This window comes from Rhinatrema bivittatum, chromosome 2 (assembly GCF_901001135.1).
Source record: "Rhinatrema bivittatum chromosome 2, aRhiBiv1.1, whole genome shotgun sequence".
Classification (NCBI taxonomy): Eukaryota; Metazoa; Chordata; class Amphibia; order Gymnophiona; family Rhinatrematidae; genus Rhinatrema; species Rhinatrema bivittatum.
Genome location: NC_042616.1, coordinates 737,844,033 through 737,863,832, shown reverse-complemented (window position 1 = coordinate 737,863,832; position 19,800 = coordinate 737,844,033). Strand labels below are relative to the sequence as shown.

General features: G+C 39.0%; 1 protein-coding gene across 1 annotated transcript in view; it reads left to right on the top strand.

The window, feature by feature from the left end:
• The window catches only part of NUDCD1 (NudC domain containing 1), a 358,283-nt gene that overhangs the window by 32,136 nt on the left and 306,347 nt on the right, over positions 1–19,800 (top strand). Inside the window, exon 2 of the mRNA XM_029591903.1 lies at positions 15,245–15,399. Coding sequence (XP_029447763.1) covers positions 15,245–15,399 — 155 coding nt within the window. The remainder of the gene's footprint in view (positions 1–15,244; positions 15,400–19,800) is intronic.

The following is a 19,800-nucleotide window of genomic DNA, read 5'->3' as shown; positions in this document are numbered from 1 at the left end:
TCTATGTTTCTATGCTGTTGCAATACCTCCTACAGTCAAACTGTTTCTTGATCTCTTAACTCACATCAGTAACCATTAACCAGGTATTCAGTTTCTTCTGAAACTGCGTAATATCCTGCTCCTCCTTAATTGCCAAAAGTAACCTATTCCATAGTTGTGGAACTGCCGTGGAAAAGGCTCTGTTTTGAAGTCTTGTATGGCACAAACCTTTAGCAGCTTGTAATTGCAATATCAATTTCCGTTGCAATCTCTGTGACCTGCCAGATTGTTTCCTTCAGTCTTATTTTTCATATGTGGAGGGTATTTCCCCTTCAGCATCTTAAAAGCCAGTATTAATACCTTACATTTATATCTAGATCTAATAGGTAACCAACGAAGTTTGCATAAGAGTGGTAGTGTGAATCCTGCCTTGAACGTTCCATTATAAACCTTGCCGCCATATTTTGAATCTCTTGTAGATGTTGCAGGGAAATTCCTGGCAGATCCCAATAGATGGCATTACAGTAATCTATTACTGCTATAACCAGTGTATAAGCCACTGTTTTCATAGCCTGAACACTAAAGAATGGCCTCAATTACCTAACCATTCTGATGATTAAATACAGTATGAACCACCCTAGCAATATGTTTCTAAATTCCAGCTACCATCCAGTGTCACCCCTGGAGTTTTTATTTCCTTTTTAACTGTCAACATCTCCTCATCTATCTGTATGTAACATTTCTCTGGACCCTCTCCAATCTGTAAAACATCTATATATATATATATATATATATATATATATATATTTTTTTTTTTTTAACTTTAAGATAAAACCACTATTACTCAATACCTGCTCACATCCACCATACATTCCTCCAATCTGTTCAAATCTAATTCCCTATCAGGTCGTAAATAAGTGAAAATCTGTATGCCATCCGCAAATAAAAATGGGAGAAATTAAACAAACCCATCAAATGCCCCAACAAGGACCAATAAATAACTAAAAAGCATTGAGGTCAAAGACGATCCTTAGGGTACCTCAAAATTCCCTTTATGAGCAAATGAACCGGTATCTCAAACGTACCAGCTGCGTTCTGACCTGTAAAATGATATAAGCCCCTGCAGCACTACACCCTTTATCCCTAACTCTGAACAACGGGAGAGAGCAGTACCTCAAAAGCACTTAGCAGATAAATGGATACGATTTAAAGATGGAAATCCTCTAGCCAGATGTTGCAGCACGGATTCCATCAAATTGCGATGCTGTAACCTCTTCTAAATCCAGCCTGTAATATATCCAATTTCTCCTTTTCTTCCAAGAAATCCACAGACTGTGTTAAGATTGCTTTTTCTACTACTTTAGGACCAAAGGGAATGTTAGCCACTGGTCTATAAATAGAACTGAAATCTGTTCTTAAGATCTGTATTGTGATCTTGAGATGTGTGTGTGGTGATGCATCTGGAACATTATATGAGGTCCTGCGCATACGTTTTGTACTTCTTCCATACACCGGACTACCCTTTGGCTTGCCGCCTTTTTCATTTTGAGCTGAATTGATTCTTGGTCTGTAATTAATAAGATTATCTTTATTGTACCCTTTTACTGCTTTTGATCTGCCCATGCCATGGATAAACATTATTTTTATAATCAGATTCATCTCGTTTAAATTTCTTTAATTTAGAAGATTTAAGTTCTTATGTGATCTCAATTTTTTATCATCAGTGTATATAACATTGAAACATATCATTTTGTTTCAAAAACCCGAAGTCTGCATCCAGCTTTTGATTTTTTTTCTTCTCTTTTTTGATGTTTTAATGATCAAAATCATCAGATCTAGGGAACGCTTGTTGAGAATAGCTTCCCAAGATTGCATAAATTCAGCATCTTCCTTATACATACTGGGAGGTTTATTAATTCGTAGTCCTCTTGGGATATGTTTGAACCTGCAGTATTCCAACAGGGTAGAGACGTGGAGATTACTTCTGACAAGTCTTTTACTACTTATCTAAAATAGGGGTTATTTTTCCCTATGTGCATGGCTTTGTTCTTGTCCATATTACATTTCATCTGCCATTTAGATGTTCAGGTCTCCAGTCTCGCAGGGTCTTTTTGTAGTTCCTTACGATCTGCCTGTGCTTTTAAATACCTACTCAGTACCAATCCACATTGTCTTAATGTCTCTTATCCCATGGGTTTTTTATTTACTGAAGAGCAATATGGATTCCAAGTCTTTTTGGGGCAAGTTTTTCTGGTTGGCACTGCAGCAGTGCATATAAATATAATATACATGTGATATTTTTACCTCTGAAGACTGTAGTTTGAAGGTCATCCTTCATGTAAAATCTGTTAAATGCATAAATTTAGTATGTGGATTGGTGGGGGTAGTGCAAGGCTGTAAGACCTAATACTCTTGCACCAGCCCTGGCTGCACAGGCTCCACGTGGAAATGCAGGTTTTCATGTGGAGCTGTGCTGCTTTGGATTGGTGGCTCTCCCTGCCTATTTACATACTTTGTGTCCATAGAGTGTGTGTCTGTGTAATTCTTTCTGGCAAACAAACTCACTCTCTCTTGCTCTGACAGACACCCACACACTCAAGCCGGTGTAATATCTGCACCTGAAAAACAGGCGCTCATGACTGAGCGCCCATCTTCCTAACGCGTGCCCTTCCACCTCGCCCAGGTGCGCGATGCAGTAAGCAAATGAACCGCTGTGTCAAAAAGGAGGCACTAACGCCTCCTCTGCATCGGGCTCCCAGGAGAAGTGGCTGTGCACAGGTTAGGAAAACGGTCGCTGGTTTCCTAACCTGCGCACAGCCACAGGTTAGGAAAATGGACGCTCGTTCATTGAGCATCTGTTTTCCCAATCTGGCCACTGGAAAGAAATATATATATATTTTTTTACCTTACTCCTTTTTTCAGTTCCTCTGACTTAATATTGCCACGATTCATTTTTCAGAGTAAAAATGTGCGCGTTGGGTGCACATTTTTTTTTTTTTTTATATAAGTGGGTAATAGTTAATAGCTTCATCAACATGAATTTACATGTGATGAGCGCTATTAGCTACGCACTAGTTTGGATGTGTGTTTTGGATACGCTAATTCCCTTATTGCATAAGGGGTTATGGACATGCATCCAAAACGCATGTCCAGCCGCGGGTTAACCAGTGCAGTAGTCTGAGCGCATGGTATTGCATCGACCTGACTGAGAGCAAGAGAATTTGAATGTCTTTGTGTGTGTGTATACCTGACACTGACTGGCAGTGGAAGTGTCGCATTTAGCAACTGATTCAAGAGCTGATTGGTTGGCAGGAGACTTTAACACCATATATATGGGATGTAATCAAACTTATGGGGAGACCCAACAGATTGGAAGGTGGACTGCAGCTCAGTTTGCTCTCTCCTGGTCTAGAGTGCTCTACCACCTACAGGCCGATAACAGTAAAAATCGCGGGAGAGCGGACGAGCACCCACTCTCTCAACGCGTGAACAGGCCACTCTCCTGTGCACGTGATTCAGTAAATTAATTTATTTAAATTAGGGCCCATGGTAAAAAGAGGTGGCTGTCAGCGGGTTTGACAGCCGACGCTCAATTTTGCCGGCGTCTGTTCTCAAATCCGCTGACAGCCACGTGTTCGGAAACCGGACGCCGGCAAAATTGAGCGTCCGGTTTTCAAGCTGTGGGCCGATTTCAGATTTTTTTACTTTTTTTTTTTTTTAACTTTCGGGACCTCCGACTTAATATCGCCATGATATTAAGTCGGAGGGTGCACAGAAAAGCAGTTTTTACTGCTTTTCTGTGCACTTTCCCGGTGCTGAGAGAAATTAGCGCCTACCTTTTGGGTAGGCGCTAATTTCTGAAAGTAAAATGTGCGGCTTGGCTGCACATTTTACTTTCTGAATCGCGCGGGCATAACTAATAGGGCCGTCAACATGCATTTGCATGTTTCGGGGGGTTGGGCGCGCGTTTTCGGCACGCTATTACCCACTGTCCTGTATCGGCCTGTTAGTTATTTAGGAAAATGTGAAATTTATGTTGGAGATGTTTTGGCTCAATTCGGTCAGACATCAAAGCATTAAAGTATAAGAAATTTCTACGTGATCAGCTGGACTATTCGAAAGGTTATGCTTCCCCATGGATGAAGCCTGCTCACCTTGTAAACAAAAAAAGTATCTTTTGCTTCTTCATCTGACGATTCCTCAGGCAATTGAGACATGCTCCACTGATCACTCCAATGCAGCACCACCAGCGGACGTTTTCCCCTCAGCTTCACCTTTGCCATCCTCATCTTTTTTTGGATCCATGCCATGTTCATTGACCTTTACAGACTTTACTCTCTTGAGGGCAACAACGCTTTCTCGGTCTGCTCCGGAATAGAGTCACTCGCTCTCAGCGACAACAGCTCACCGACCCATGGCAACGAACCATTCAGTGGGCTCTCTGGTATTTAATTTTATTTATATTCCGCTTTTCACACTTTTTTTTTCCTAGCACTTCAAAGTGGATTACCTTCAGGTACTATAGCTATTTCCCTATCCCCAGATGGCTTACAATCTAAGCTTGTCCCTGAGGCAATGGAGGGTAAAGTGGCTTGCCAAAGGTCACAAGCAGCAATAGCGGGACTTGAACCCTGGTCTCCTGGTTCATAGTCCACTGCTCTCACCACTAGGCTACTCCTCCTCTCCAATTTATCCTCTCGTGTCCTTACCTCTGCTGAACATTCTGTTCTCCGGCTTGGTCTTTTTTTTTGTTCCATCAGTTAGTATTGATATGTTTTAAATTCACACTGACCTTTTTCGATTTTTTTCGTTTGCTGAAATTTAAAATTGTTTTTTGCAGGTTCCCCCACAATACAGGGCTGTTCCCTTCTTTCTTTCTCATAGATCTCGATGGGTACCCCTCCTCCCAGACCTACTGATCCTCTCAACCATGCTTTTGAACGGTTGATTTTACATGATTTAGGCACATTACCTATTTCTCCTCTTTGTCATTTTCATAATCTCTTTAAATCACATCTTTTAGCTTTGAGATAATTACAGCATGACCCTAACGTTACAGTTAAGCCGGCTGATAGACTGGGTGTAGTTGTTTTAGATACCATCGCCTATATTGCTGAAGTACATAGACAACTATCCAACACTATATTTTACCTACCCCTTTCCCAAGATCCTACACCTGCCTTAAAAAAGATTAATTCTTCGTTCAGACTCATTTCACTGTTTTTATCGGCACTGTAAGCAGACAGTCTTCCAGGATGTTTCGTCTCCACTTGTAATGTTTTCACCCTGGGGAATTTTAAGGGTTTTTTTTTATAAGTGCTCTCACGGGTTTTTTTTTGCCTCTTATCTACTTCTTACATCTTATAGATTTTCTTGTTCTGATACTGTTGAAGATATTTTTTGATCTTCTACTCCATCCCTCCTGATGGAGCCAGTGTTGAAACATGGCCCGTGTCGGGGGACCTACAATGCTTCTATCATAATTTGTTCAACTGTTTTAATATGCAAGGTATGCCTGCTTGATAATGATTGAATAAAAACTTCTACTACTAATTCAGAAAGTCTTTTGTGCCTTTACTTTTTCTAATGCCTTCATTGGATTTATCCTCTGGTGTGTGTTTTAGATCTCCACTTGGTGGTTTGGCTGCAGGGAACGCACACGAGGGAGTCAGATACCCCATGGACTGGTTCTGAAAAAAAAAATCCTCTGGGCTGATTATTTCCCGCAATCCGCCCCTGTGGTCATGTACTCAGAAGCTTTGGTGCTAAAGCTAATTTAGTACTGGACAGTGTGATAAAGGGTTAGAGATGGAAGAAAGCCAAGAGGTGTCTGAGACAATGACATTAACAAGTGCTCAAGGTCTGGAAACGGTGGGGGAAAAAAAAAAGCGAATGCTGAACTTAGACAAGTGGTACAGCATAGCTGCCAGCTTTCATGTTGAAGACCGCACTTGATGATGATGATAAAAATTTGGCTGCTCGTATGTTCTGAATTACTGACATTATCAAGCTTAATGAGATTTCTTTGGGCTCTGCACAAGATCATTAGACATTTTGCTTTTTTTTTTTTTTTGTGGACTATTTAATTTTGAGATTTTTTTTTTTCCCCTCTGATCGGTTTCATTGATCCATTCTGTCATTATGTCCTTGCCTGGCTATTTAGATCATGAAATGTTAATGCATTGCAAAAGAAAATGAATATTATCAGGTGATATTTAGCATGTTTACCTTCTTACAGATCCAACACAGCTGTTTTCAAAAGGTGGTTGCAAAAGAGAGGACTAAAATGTGTCTGGAAGCGAAGATATTTCTCAGGTTTATGTAAATCTGTCTCTGTCAAAAAGATGATCATTCTTCAAGCTATCAGTACGTGGAACAGATGGCACTGATTCTCTTGCACTGAAAGTAATTTAGTGGGAATGTCTGTACGCTTATTCTTAATTATCTAAAATATACTGAGCCTGTTCTGTGCTTTTCTCATTAAAGGAGATGTATCTCGGTAATGAAGCTTCTGAACTTAAAATTTTAAGTACAGCACAGCTTGGTGTACCCAGCTGTCTTTGATTTCTATTAGTGTTGCCTGTTATAGTTCACATCATTTACAATTAAATTAGATATGGAAAGAGGGTTTAAAAAAAGAAAAAAAAAGATTGTGAGCATATTGCAATATAATCATTGCTTAGGCTTTCCTACCCCCCTCCCAGTGATGCAGCAGCAGTAAACATAGTACCAAGTGCTTGCAAGCACAGGCGCTGCAGTGACGCGAGAACAGGACGCTGCGCCGTGATTGCTGACGGTGCCATGTCGGTATCATCTGTCACTGCAGCCATCTTGATTTCGGACGCATTTTCCTGAATGATGATTAAAGGTTTTGCGCAGATGACGTTTTGAGATGATTATTATAAAAAAGACAGAGTATTTTAATTAGCTATTGTCTAGTGATCATTTTTGGTTAGGAAATTCTAGAACAAGAGATGATTATATGAGGCTCAAAAAGGGGCTAAAATGGGGGGAGTAGCAGTAGAAGATATTCCTTTATGGATAAGGGTGGTAGATGTATCCCTGGGGAGAAGGTGGAGGCAAAAAAAGTAACCAAATTCAAAAAGGCATGGGATAAGCCCAGAGGATACTTAGAAGTGAAGGGGAAGACAGAGATCAAGTGGGGTTTAAGGCAATGCAAAAGGAATATAAGTTGGGCATACTGGATGGGCCTTATGGTCCTAAACTGCCATTATTATATGCTATGTTTCTAATACCCCCCCCCCCCAGCAGCTTCTTTGACTTTACCTCTGAGAACGGATAGTCCTAGGCTATGTTTTGACCAACTTTACCATTGTCATTCAGTTCATAGTACTCAGATTTTTTTAATGAAGGTCTTCTCTTATTCTTTTCTGCTAACAAACTCTCATTTACTATCCAGAATCTCTTCCCCCTGCTCCATTCCCCACTGCATTCAGAGTGGGGCATGATCTGACCATGCTGTATTTTCTGTTTCTGCTTTCAATAAATCCTTCAAGATCTTCTTTTCAATAAAAAGAAAGTCAATGCAGGAGTAAGAAATACAAGGATGATAGCAGAATCCATTAATCTTCCACCCCACATAAGACTATTAAAATCTATTTTAAGTTTAATTCTTTGAGCCTTTAAACTATGGGCCTGGCTCAACAAGTTATTCAGCTTAGGAGACGAGGTTAAAATGACCCCCCCCCCCCCACCATGATCAATATTGCAGATGTAAAGCAACTAATTTCTCCAAAAATTACGGAGTTGCTTGATGCGTCGGTTACTATCCTTAACCATTAAGCCGTATACTCACCTTTGATGCAACTCCAACATTACGCTCTGCATCAATGGCAGGGGGTGGCAGGAAATTTGAATCAAACAGTTACCAACCAGGACCCTGAACTTGGTGGTCGGTGAAATAGATAAGTGTGGGAGCTTGCTGGGCAGACTGGATGGGCCTATTGGTCTTTTTCTGCCATCATTTCTATGTTTCTATAGAGCACATATGTTGGCCTTAATCTTATTGTTCATAAAAGTGTGTCCTAATTCTGTTTCTCCCAATTCTTTCATTTTCTGTTTCCTCCATATAAAAATGTACCCATTTGACAAACAAAATTGCTACTTCCATCTCTCTCTGATTATCATTTCTTTTTTTTCGGCCTGACAGTTCCTTCCTTCTTATTTGGGCTTCCAGCTGATTTGGAGCGGACCTCCACTGGGCTACAAAGCCATGAGCCTTTATTTATAACTACCCAGGTTTCAAAGCATCTCCCTTCCTCCCTTTCAGCACTTTTTGCCAGTTTTGAAGGCTGGCAGCATGTTTTTATATCCACTGCTGAGGCATTTCCAACTTATACAAGGCTTGCTACTGTTAAAGCATGCCACGTGTCTCCCTGCAGTTTTGATTGCCATTTTACCCAGCTTGTTACAAAATGAAGTTCAAATGGGTAGGCCCAGTGGTTCTTAATATTTGTTTTTCAGTATCGTTTGTTCTTTTTTTTTTTTTTTTAACAATATTTTTGATTGAGGAATACAGCAACCAGAATTCACAGTTTTTGTTTTGGAAAATACAATGCACAAAGTGAAAACTATTAGATACGTCATGAAACTCACTAGTAACATCAGTTATTGCTATACACCAATTATATATCCAAACCCCCCTCAATCATAATACACATACACCAGTCATACCCAGTCAACTGCTGATCAATGTTAGCTGCTACTAAGAGACCCTTATCATGAAGCAGAGAAGGCAAAAATAAATCCTTTTTGTTATGCTTTCCCATAATTTAAAATAATGTTTTTGTTTGGAAAGAAGAATTCTGTATGTAGTCTTTTATTTCTTTATATTGTATTGACACTAATGCTGCACAATTTAGCTTTACCACTTTCTAGGTACTAAAACTGGGCAGTTCATCATTGTGCCAATGAAAGAGAATAAATTTCTTTGCCAGTATTAATAAAACAACAATGAATTGGCAACCACCTCTAGGCAGAATAATAGCTCTGTCAAACAAATACAAATATTACAATCTACCATCCCAAGTCACAGTTTTTCCTCTCATTTTTTCAGTAAATGTCATCACCTGATTCCAGAAAGCATGTAACTTATGGCATTTGGGGAGCATGTGCAAATATAAAAAACTGGCAAATATCTCATTCAATTACAATCAAAAACATAATAAAGCAAAAGTGAGGTAAAAAAAACAAACCTGGCTTCATACAGAAAGCAATTTTTTATTTTTTTATTAAAAATTGCTTTCTGTATGAAGTCAGGTTAGTTTTTTCTGTTTTTTTTTTTTGTTTTTTTTTTTTAAATCTCACTTTTGCTTTGTTTTTGATTCAGTGAATATATGACATAAGTTACCAATAAGATAATTACACTTTAAACAGATGTTTGAATCCCATAAGTGCTTTTTAACACCCATCGCTTTAGTGATTTAGATGAAATATTTTAAATTGGATTTCTCTAAGATTAGCTGATGGTAAATACTGAGCAGTACTAATATCAGTGTCCAGTTCTAGACAAGATCTGTGTTTCATTATGTTGCCAGTTGAGACAAATGAGCGATACCAAGTTGTTGTCAAAGTTGTTACCCGTATGCCTATTTTATTGAATCTGGGATTGGCATCAAAAGTTTCATCATCTTTGGAGGCTGTAATTAACCTAAGATCTCTATTGTACAAGTTTAAACAATAGTAGCAAATTTGTAAGTGAGCAAAAAAGTGATCCCTTAATTGTTGGAGGAAATTCATGCAATTTAACTCTTAATCAATTAAATGGCTCACACAGTAAAACCCCCTCTTTTCCCATAATCTAGCCCTATAAGGAAATCCCTATTGCCCATAAAAAATAAAGAAGGAAACATGTGTGTGGTTTTTTTGTTCCATGTTTTCCAAAAGGCTATAACCCAAAATTTAGAAATATCCAACATATGGAGCATATCTCTAGGGAGGTGTAAAATTAATAAGCTTGTAGGGCTTGGCCCACTTCTCCATCAGCCCTTCTCCATCAAACCTATATTTCAAGGACACCGAGTCTTCAGTATATCGCAAAGACATTCTGCATTATATATTCACAAGTCAGGTATAACTAGACCACCATTAACATGTTGAATTTCAACAGAATACATTTATTGCCCCAAATAAATGAAGAAACTATAATTTTAAACAATTTCACTTCTATATTTCTTAACCACATAGGGATCCTTTGCAGACAATATAATTTTGGGCAGAATAACCATCTTGACCATTGATCCAACATACTCTGAGGAAGAGATGACGACACCTATTAAGCAATGCTTTCAGCTTATGTAAATTATTGATATATTTATACAGGTCTTGTGCTGTATGCGTCAACCATAAGCCCAAATAATGCATTTTAACTAATGGCCATTTTAAAGGAAAGGATCCTTTCCATCTGGTTTGGCAACCCCAGGTCTAAAGGAAACACCTTTGACTTGCTATAGTTGATGTTTGGGCCCTAAAAGCTACTGAACACCCGTATACAAACAATTATATCCAAAGACTATTCACAGGATTACCAATAAAAAGCAACATATATCATCCGCGAACATGTTTAATTTGTTTTCTCTTAATAAAATGCATGTCTCGCAATTTGATGGCTGGGGGTTCCAGAACCAATACATATAGGGGTCGATTTTAAAAGGAGCGTTCTGTTCCCGGCGCTTGCACATAGACGTGCCAATTTTATATCCTGCACGCACATGTTATAAAATCTCATGACCACGCGAATATGCTCGCTGGATTTTAAAATCTGCGCACGTGTGTGCAATGATGCAATTGGGCAATGATGCAATTGGGCCTCCCCCAGGCAACTTTCCTATCCCTAACTCTGACTATCCCCATTGTGTTCGGCTTTTTTTTTACTTACTGCTCTGTTTGGAGCAGAAGCAACTTCCGTGTGCCGGCAGCTAATGCTGCTGTCCTGGTCCACCCCCCTAGCCTGCCCCTTCTGACAGGCCCAGCACTTGTGCGCATATCAGGATTTACGCGCATGGCCAGGCCTGTTGTAAAATGCACACGGTGCGCACAATGCCCGGCCACGTGTGTAAACCCTTTAATTTTACGTACATGGGCCTTTTGAAAATTTACCTGATTGTAATGGGGATAAGGGCCAACCCTGTTGTGTTCCTCTGTGCAGTGAAAAGGTATTATAAAGCACCCCATTTATCAATATTTGGGCAATAGAAATTGCCCAATATTGCATATAGTAATTTTACACATTTCATAAATTGGTTCCCAAAATGATACTATCTTATAATCATCATATGTAGGATCACTCACTCTGCCAAAAGCCTTTTCAGCTTCTAAATTGCTGAAAAGTTTGTTCTGCTTACCATCCAAATGAAGAGCCAGTATGGCTACAACTAATAAAACCTTGATTGGTCTTGAGAAATCAGCAAAAATATACCAATTTACCTTTAAAAGCAAGAACTGCCGCCAGAATTTTTATATCTTGGTTTAGCAATGATGTAGGTAATTACAGGTAAAGGATAACTTCATTCATTCATTTGGTAATAAAACTATGATTTAAATAATAAAACAAACATATGCATACAGATTGAAACACTTCAGTCACAAACAAACTCTTTTCTGATATAACTATATATATATATATATATATATATATATATATATATATCATACCACCCTGTGGTATTTGAACTAAGTTCTATAATTAAAACAGCCTAGGGTCATCTTTAATCATCGGTCCCAAATGTCCAAAGTGAAGTGTGGAAATATCGTCAAAAAATAAGTTTTAGAAAATTTTAATGATTTCTATCACACCTTAAGTACTTTGTTCTATGCTTCCTTCAAATAAATTAGCTGAAGCTCGCCAGATATGACATCTTTTGTATTAGAACTGTTTCAGGGGCTATAAACACATTCTTTATCGAGAATGATGCCACTGGGACCGATGATTAAAGATGACCCTAGGCTGCTTTAATTATAGAACTTAGTTCAAATACCACAGGGTGGTATGATGGTCCTTTTTATATATATATATATGTATATATAGCTATATATATATATAGCTATATCAGAAAAGAGTTTGTTCTTGACTGTTTCAATCTATATGCATACTGTTATTTAGACTTGGGTTGTTTATTTGGGTATTGGGACTTTTTCTCTGTAATAAAACTACAGTTGTTAAATTTTGACCAGTTTCAAGATATAGAATGTGGCCCGAGAAGATAGACATTTTCCTTTAGTAGAGTAAGGATGCTGTTGCCAAGATCTTTATACAGTTCCACCCCAAAGCCATCCAGACCTGGGGACTTCCCAAGTTTGTTTCGCCACAGCTGTTTTGATTTCTTGCTTCTGAATAGGGGTATCTAGCACAGTCCTATTCTACAATGTGTGACCCTGACATTGACTGTTTTAGCTGGAGGCAGAGGTTTAAATGCCTCAGAGGTATCTATGCATGAAAGGCAGATCTCTTTCATCAGAAAGAGGCTCTGGAATGAGGGATCACGGGATGATATATTTTTTTCACGTGACATGGTAGAAGTTGCATCAGACACGAAGAAAAGCTGGCGAAATTAGTCTGTGGGTGTAATGAAATGAAGAGAAGTTGTGTGTTTTAAAAGGAAAATGAGTGTGTAATTAAGTATTGGCTTGGGAGAATTGGAAAACAACGCATTGCACAGGATCCAGTGGAGCTGCGGACAGGATGAAATGAATGACGTTTTGAGAAGCAACCAAAAATAGGGAAGGTTTGAGAGAGAAAAATAGTGAGATTAAAAAATATTGGGATGAAAATCGGTATGTGGAGAAAACAATTATTATAATCTGGGAAGATTACATAGTGAAGTACTTGACAGCAATAGTGAAGTCCCATGATAAGAACTAGAGTGCTATGGATAATATCAGAAAAGTATAATGACATCTAAGTAATGAATATAATTTTTGAACACTTATAAGAATCTAGAGGAGAGAGAAAGTATTGTGAATAAATCAATAAGGTGACCCTGAAGCTGTAAGCACTGTATTGGAATACCTGCATTAACCCCTGAGGAAGCTCTGAGAGAGCGAAACGAGTAGGATCCTATATTGTTGGGTATTGGGCATGAATTTTAATATAGTATGAATGGTGTGTGTGAATGTGTAATGGAGGATATTTAGGGGTTTAACAATTTGGTGCATTGTTTAATACATATGAAAAAATTTTTGTATAAGATGAGTATGAATAAAGGATTGGATTAATATAAAATAATTTCCTTTATGTGGTAGGATTTAATATTGTATTAGGAAACTGAATTCCTTCTGTGTTACAATAGCTGAGATTTAGTGCCAAGAAGTTTAGAGTCATGCATATGGGGTGTGGAAATCACAAAGAAATGTATTCAATGGGGGGTGAAGGGCTGATGTGCACAGAGCAGGAGAGAGACCTTGGGGTGATTATGTCTAACGATCTGAAGTCGGCGAAACAATATGACAAGGCGATAGCTAAAACCAGAAGAATGCAGGGCTGCATAGAGAGGAATATCGAGTAAGAAAAGGGAAGTAATTATCCCCTTGTACAGGTCCTTGGTGAGGCCTCACCTGGAGTACTGTGCCCAGTTCTGGAGATCGTATCTCCGAAGGGACAGAAACAGGATGGAGCCGGTCCAGAGAAGGGCAACCAAAAAGTTGGATAGTCTTCATCGAATGACTTATGAGGAGAGATTGAAGAATCTCTAAATATGTATACTCTCGAGGAAAGGAGGAGCAGGGGTGATATGATACAGACATTCAGATACTTGAAAGGTTTTAACAATCCAAAGTCAACGACAAACCTTTTCCGTTGGGAAAAAAAATCAGCAGAACCAGGGGTCACGATTTAAAACTCCAAAGAGGAAGACTCAGAACCAATGTCGGGAAGCATTTCTTCACGGAGAGGATGGAACGCCCTTCCAGAGGAAGTGAAGACCAATTGTGAAGGATTTCAAAGGGGTGTAGGATAATCACTGTGGCTCCATAAAGCCTGGAGGATGGGAATGAAGAGTTAGAGGTAAGGGTTGGCTTGCGGGAATGATGGCATCTACCTGGTGATTAATAACCTTATTCAATAAACGTTCACATGATTAATGCGACATTGCTCTATGCTTCAACAGCAAGAGGAAATGTGGAAAAGAGGATTTGCATTCAGACAACAACCAACAAGGTAGCACAGTCTGAGTAAAAAAAAGTGTGGGAGTAGCTTGTTTATTGCGGTGGTTACTACCCCTAACAAATTAAGCCTGTTACTTAACTTTGCATATCCAGTGCAGCTCACTGCTTCAACGGCAGTGGGGAATGAAGAAATAGGCTTTACATCCAGACAACATCTAACAAGGCAATGATCTGAGCAGTATGAGTATACAAACATCGGGGTAACTTGCTCGATACGATGGTTACTACCCTCCAACATTTAAGCCTTATACTTCACTTTGATGCAGCTCCAACACTGCTCTCTGCATCAATGGCAGGGGTGGAAGGCAATTAGAATAAAAAAATGTTACCCTGAACTCAGCGGTCGGAGTAACAGATAAGTGTGAAAGCTTTTTGGGCAGACTGGATGGGCCTATTGGTCATCTTCTGCCGTCATTTCTATGTTTCTATAGATTCTACAAAAAAAAAGTGTGTGTGTATATGTGCGTATGTATATATATGTATGTATATATGTGTATATATATATATTTTTTTTATTAATGTGTCACCTTGTAGAATTGCCCCTGGCAAATATTCATTTGCGTGTGTAACTTCTTTAGCCTAAAATAAAAAATGACTAAATTTCTAAATTAAACTTTTTATTAAATGTGTTAGTTCTATCCAGAGGGCACATTTCATAGTTCTTGTTAGGAAAATGCCATTGGAAGTCTTTTTTTTTTTTTTTTTTTTTTTAGTTTAAAAATATTCTTTGGTCTGCTCTGACGTGCTACTGCTGAAGGAACAAATAGGCTGTTAGTGTAAAAGTTGGAATTAATCTTAAGAGGTCTGCCACCAGTGGTGATAAAAATCTGCCGACTGATTTCCAGTGCAGTTTTTGGAGTAAGGATTGCTTAGCACTGAATTGGGGATTGGCAGGTGGACCTTGCTTCCTTCCTGACCCCTACAGTAGTAATTACTTGTGCTCCCAGGTAATGTACATTATGATCACTTTATCTTTAATGACTGTAAAGCTTTACAAGAAGAAAAAAAAAAGAGCAGGAAAGTCTGTTCTTTGTTCTTGCAACTTAAAAACAAGTTTGAACATTTGTTTTATTTCCCTACCCAGCTGTTGCGGAAGTGAAACTTCGAGATGATCAATATACCCTGGACCATATGCGTGCTTTCGGCATGTACAATTACCTTCATTGTGATTCGTGGTACCCTGATAGCATCTACTATGTGGATCAGCTTGGGAGAGTTATGAATTTATCTGTCACTCTGGTAAGCACATGGCTGCAAAAGCGACTGAAGTGTCACAAATTTGTAGTAATAATTATGAATGCTAATATTAAGCCATAAACAGAAAAAAACATATTACTACTTGCTAATTTGACTGTTTACTTGGTCAGATCCAAGCATGCTTGAGGTTGATCTTGTCCTCATCCATGAGTTACCTGGTTCTTATCGACATAGTCACTGCGGGCTTAGCAGGGCCCTCTGTGTCAGTAGGGAGTCAGTACCTTGGGAAATGATGGAGCTGTATTTCTGACAGGGTGCAGGTGGTACTTAATAATGAGGTGTCATCCTGCCTGTTCTGGAGACATACAAGATCCCTTGGCACTTTTCCTTCTTATCATGGCTCGTCCCCAACCTGGCTGTATTAGTTGGCCTCATGAAAGTCCCAATTTTCCTTAAAAAAAAAAAAAAAAAAATTTGGTAGAAAAAAAATCCTCTCTGTCAAGTTCTGATATGGGGTTATTTTTGTGATTAGTTGATAGTTCAATGCTCTAGGAACTACTAGAAAATGGAATTATTTTCCCCATTCGCTTAGTGTGCTAGGACATAACATAAGAAGTTGCCATACTGGGTCAGACGCAACATCCTGTTTCCAACAGTGGCCAATCCAGGATATAAGTACCTGGCAATTTCCCAAACATTAAATAGATCCCATGCTACTAATACTAGTAATAAGCAGTGGCTATTCCCTAAGGCAACATGATTAATAGTTTATGGACTTTTCCAGGAACTGGTCCAACCCTTTTTTTAAATCCAGCTACGCTATCTCCCTTAGCTGCATCTTCTGACAATGAATTCCAGGAGACTTTGCCTGGCAGAGGAAGCCCACTAGAACTTTGAAGCTGGCTAAAAAGAAAAGAGGTAAAATATTCCCGTTATCCATTTAAATATAGGTGCCACCTTATCTTAGTTATTCTTCAATAATATACCTTAAGTTATTTATCCTGAAATGATTAAGACATACTGCTGGTGAACTGAATATTACAGTGGTCTGTGACATTTGTTGAGAGAGTTAGTTACTTACTGATAGAATACTTTTGCATGCAAGACCATAGCTCTGATCTCATTAAGATTTAAAGGTTTTTTCTTATTTTTTTTCATGCCTGAGTAGAGGGCAATGTAATTTTAAATCTTGTTTTGTGTTATTTACTCGTTATTGGACATTTCACGACAGTAACAGAAGGACCTGCCTCTTTACTTTTTACACCGTGTATTCTTGTATATTATTCCTACACTGTTCCCTGGGAAATTTATCAAAGGTAATTTTTTTTCTTATTAAAACAGAAAAATGCCTAGAATTCATTAAAAGAAACAAAAACAGATTTGATTTGCATGTTGAGGTAGTGTCACTGCAAAAGTTCAGATGCATCATTTTCTTTCTAATATTTATACCCTTCTTTCCTCCAAAACAGAATCAAAGCAGGTAATGTTATTAAAAACAAAATTTAAACAGAGCATCTTAAAAATATCACAATTCAAAATGCAATAATTACAATAAAATGCAATATCAGGCATAATATGAAGGAATACTGGGTATTAACGTGAGTTATAGACTTGTTTAAAGTTAAACGGATATGAACCAGTAAATCGCACTCTAAATGAGAATATGTAAAAATATCAAATTGCTTTGCTATCCAGCTTGGGATCAATATCAACACAAAAATGCTTTGGCTTTTACTGTATCTCTGTTTTAATTTTGAAGATCCTTATTGAGAAAAATAAAAACATGATGGCAGATAAGGCCCAATTTGATAGACTCCAGTTGATCTCTAGCCCTCCCTCACTTTTTTTTTTTTTGCATCTAGGGATTCTCTGTGCTTATCTCAGGCTTTTTCCCATAGATAAGCAGGCTGAATTAGCCATGCTGTCTGGGAACATCCCCTGGCAGCCCGGAATGGAAACTTCTCATAGAATGTGCAGAGCTTTGTTCTTGCACGCCTGCGTGGTACCTTCCCATGCGACTGCCTGCATTGCCTCAGTTTTTTGCTTTCCCGCGCAGCAACGGTCACAAGTTCTTCTCACTGTTGCTTATCTGTGGGGGAAAAAAGCAAGTTTGCTTACTGTAAACTGTGTTTTCCATAGATGTATTTATTTATCTTTACTTTTATTTAGGTGTTTTATATACCATCATCCTAAGATAATATCACAACGGTTTACAAAGTCATCGTTCGGTTTCTGGGTCAACATTCCCATTTTAGGTCAGCATTCACATTGTGGGTTAATACAAACAGCTAATACATAGTCAAGGTCATAGTCATGCAATATCCAGTTTTTCGTGCAGTTCTACATACTAATTCTTGGTCAACAGCATCAAGTATGCATTAATTAAGGTGCTATTTCATTATCCCAGTAGTTCTCAACTGGTGTGTCGTTGCTGACCCAGCTGCTCCCCCTTCCCCAGCAAAATAGGAACTCATCCTCTGCCCAGGCTAAAAATGCGGCACCAGCATGGCCTCTTCTTTCCTCCCCCCGCGGCCTGGAAGAGGAGGTGGTATGCAGCGGCCACGAGTGCGGGAAGAAGATACCATGCTAGTGCGTGCATTGATTTTATATTTCTTGATTTATTTTGAGGACTGGTGACATTTCTTTTTCCTTTAACTGCATGTATTGGTGTCTTAAGGCCTGGTGTATTCTTTTCAGTGTTACCTTTTTTTTTTTTTTTTTTTAGGTAAGGTGGTTACTGTTTGAGTGCTGGAAATTGGTGTTTTGGTATGGGATGTTTACTATATATGCAATTTCTGTTCAGACAGAGTACTTATTTTTCCCTTGTATCATTCTTAACAAAAATTATTGTATTATTGAATTGTAATGAGCAGTATGTCACACATGTAAGTGTGGTCTATCAGGTATGTCACTATGGGGAAAAAGGTTGAAAACCACTGCATTAACCTATGTGCCATACTCATAATGCAGTCTTTTACATTTTATATCGTTCAATTCTTTTTACTCAATTTACTAATATATTTTTTAAAGATCTCCTAGTGACAACATCAGTTTATTGGCCTTTTTGTTAGATTATAGGCTTTTCTAAAGAGCCATGTTTTCAGTTCTCGTTTAAAACTTTCTTTCTGTTATCAGACTTGACTCTGGGAGAGAGTTCCATAACCTGGGGCCTGCTATGGAAATCATGCGGTCTCTTATTTGCATTAAGTATGTGCTCCGTGTGGTAAGCTTTTTCATCAGTCCTTTGTCTTGCGATCTTAGGGCTCTCTGTGGTGTGTATGGTTGAAGAGTTGCTCCTAGTAGGCATGGGTTATTGTTGTTGATATTAAAAATTAGAGTCAATACTTTACTTTATAGTGGATTTTGGATTGTACACGAAGCCAGTGCAGTGCTATCAGTAAGGGGTGATGTGGTAAAACTTCCTTGTCCCTAGTAGCAGTCTGGCTGAGGCATTTTGTAGTTGTTGTAAAGGATTTATGAGTCCAGAGAGTAGGCCTAGTCATAGGGAGTTGCAGTAATCTATGTTGGAAAATTAGCGATTGTAGAACAGTGCGGAAGTCCTGTATTGTTAGTAAAGATTTCAGTCAATGTAATATTCAAAGCTTGGAGTATCCTGTTTTAATTAGTTTGCTTATATGCTTTTTCATTGATAAATTTTCTTCAATCTGTATTCCTAGGTCTCGTACCTGGTCTGAGGGAGTAATGTTAAAGTTTTCTAAATCTAGGATTGGTGGTTTGATTATTGAAGAATTTCTCCTCAACCATACAATTTCAGGTTTTTTTGTGTTTAGTTTTAATTTCAGCTGAGTTAGTCTTTGTTGTATTTGCCTTCATGTATGTCGACAGTGTCGAGGTAGTTTTATCAAATTATTTGCCGAATGGGATGTAGAAATATGTCGTCTGGGGGGGGCGCTATTGAGCAGCGCTGCAAGATGGCCGCATAAAGGCTGTGCTCCCTCCCAAAGCTCTTAAGCTGCTCAAAATTATCTACTATCTGGGTCGTTTTTCGGCTGTCTGATTTGAGCAATCAATGGCAGAGGGGATCAGGATGGCTGCGAAAAAGAAAACCGCCGACCTAAAGCGTTTTTCTTTTAGTAAGATAACTGATGACCTCCCAGCGGACGAGGGCGGCGAGCCGGGCCTTCCGCAGCGGGCTGGCGTAGAGGAGGAGGCCGCGATGGACACCGGCGCGGCGGCAGGGGATGAACGCGCAACGGGAGGCCTGCACCCGGATATTCCCACCCGGTCGGAAATTAGGTCTTGGTTTTGTGAGATCCGAATGGACCTTAAAAATTATAAAGCGGACCTGCTAGCCAGTATGGCGGACCTGCGGGAGGATCTTACCTCCATGGGGCGCCGCGTGGACGATATGGATACCCGGCTTGATAACCAAAGTGCCAACCTGGACTCGCTTACTGGCCACACTCAACAAACTTCGCTTAC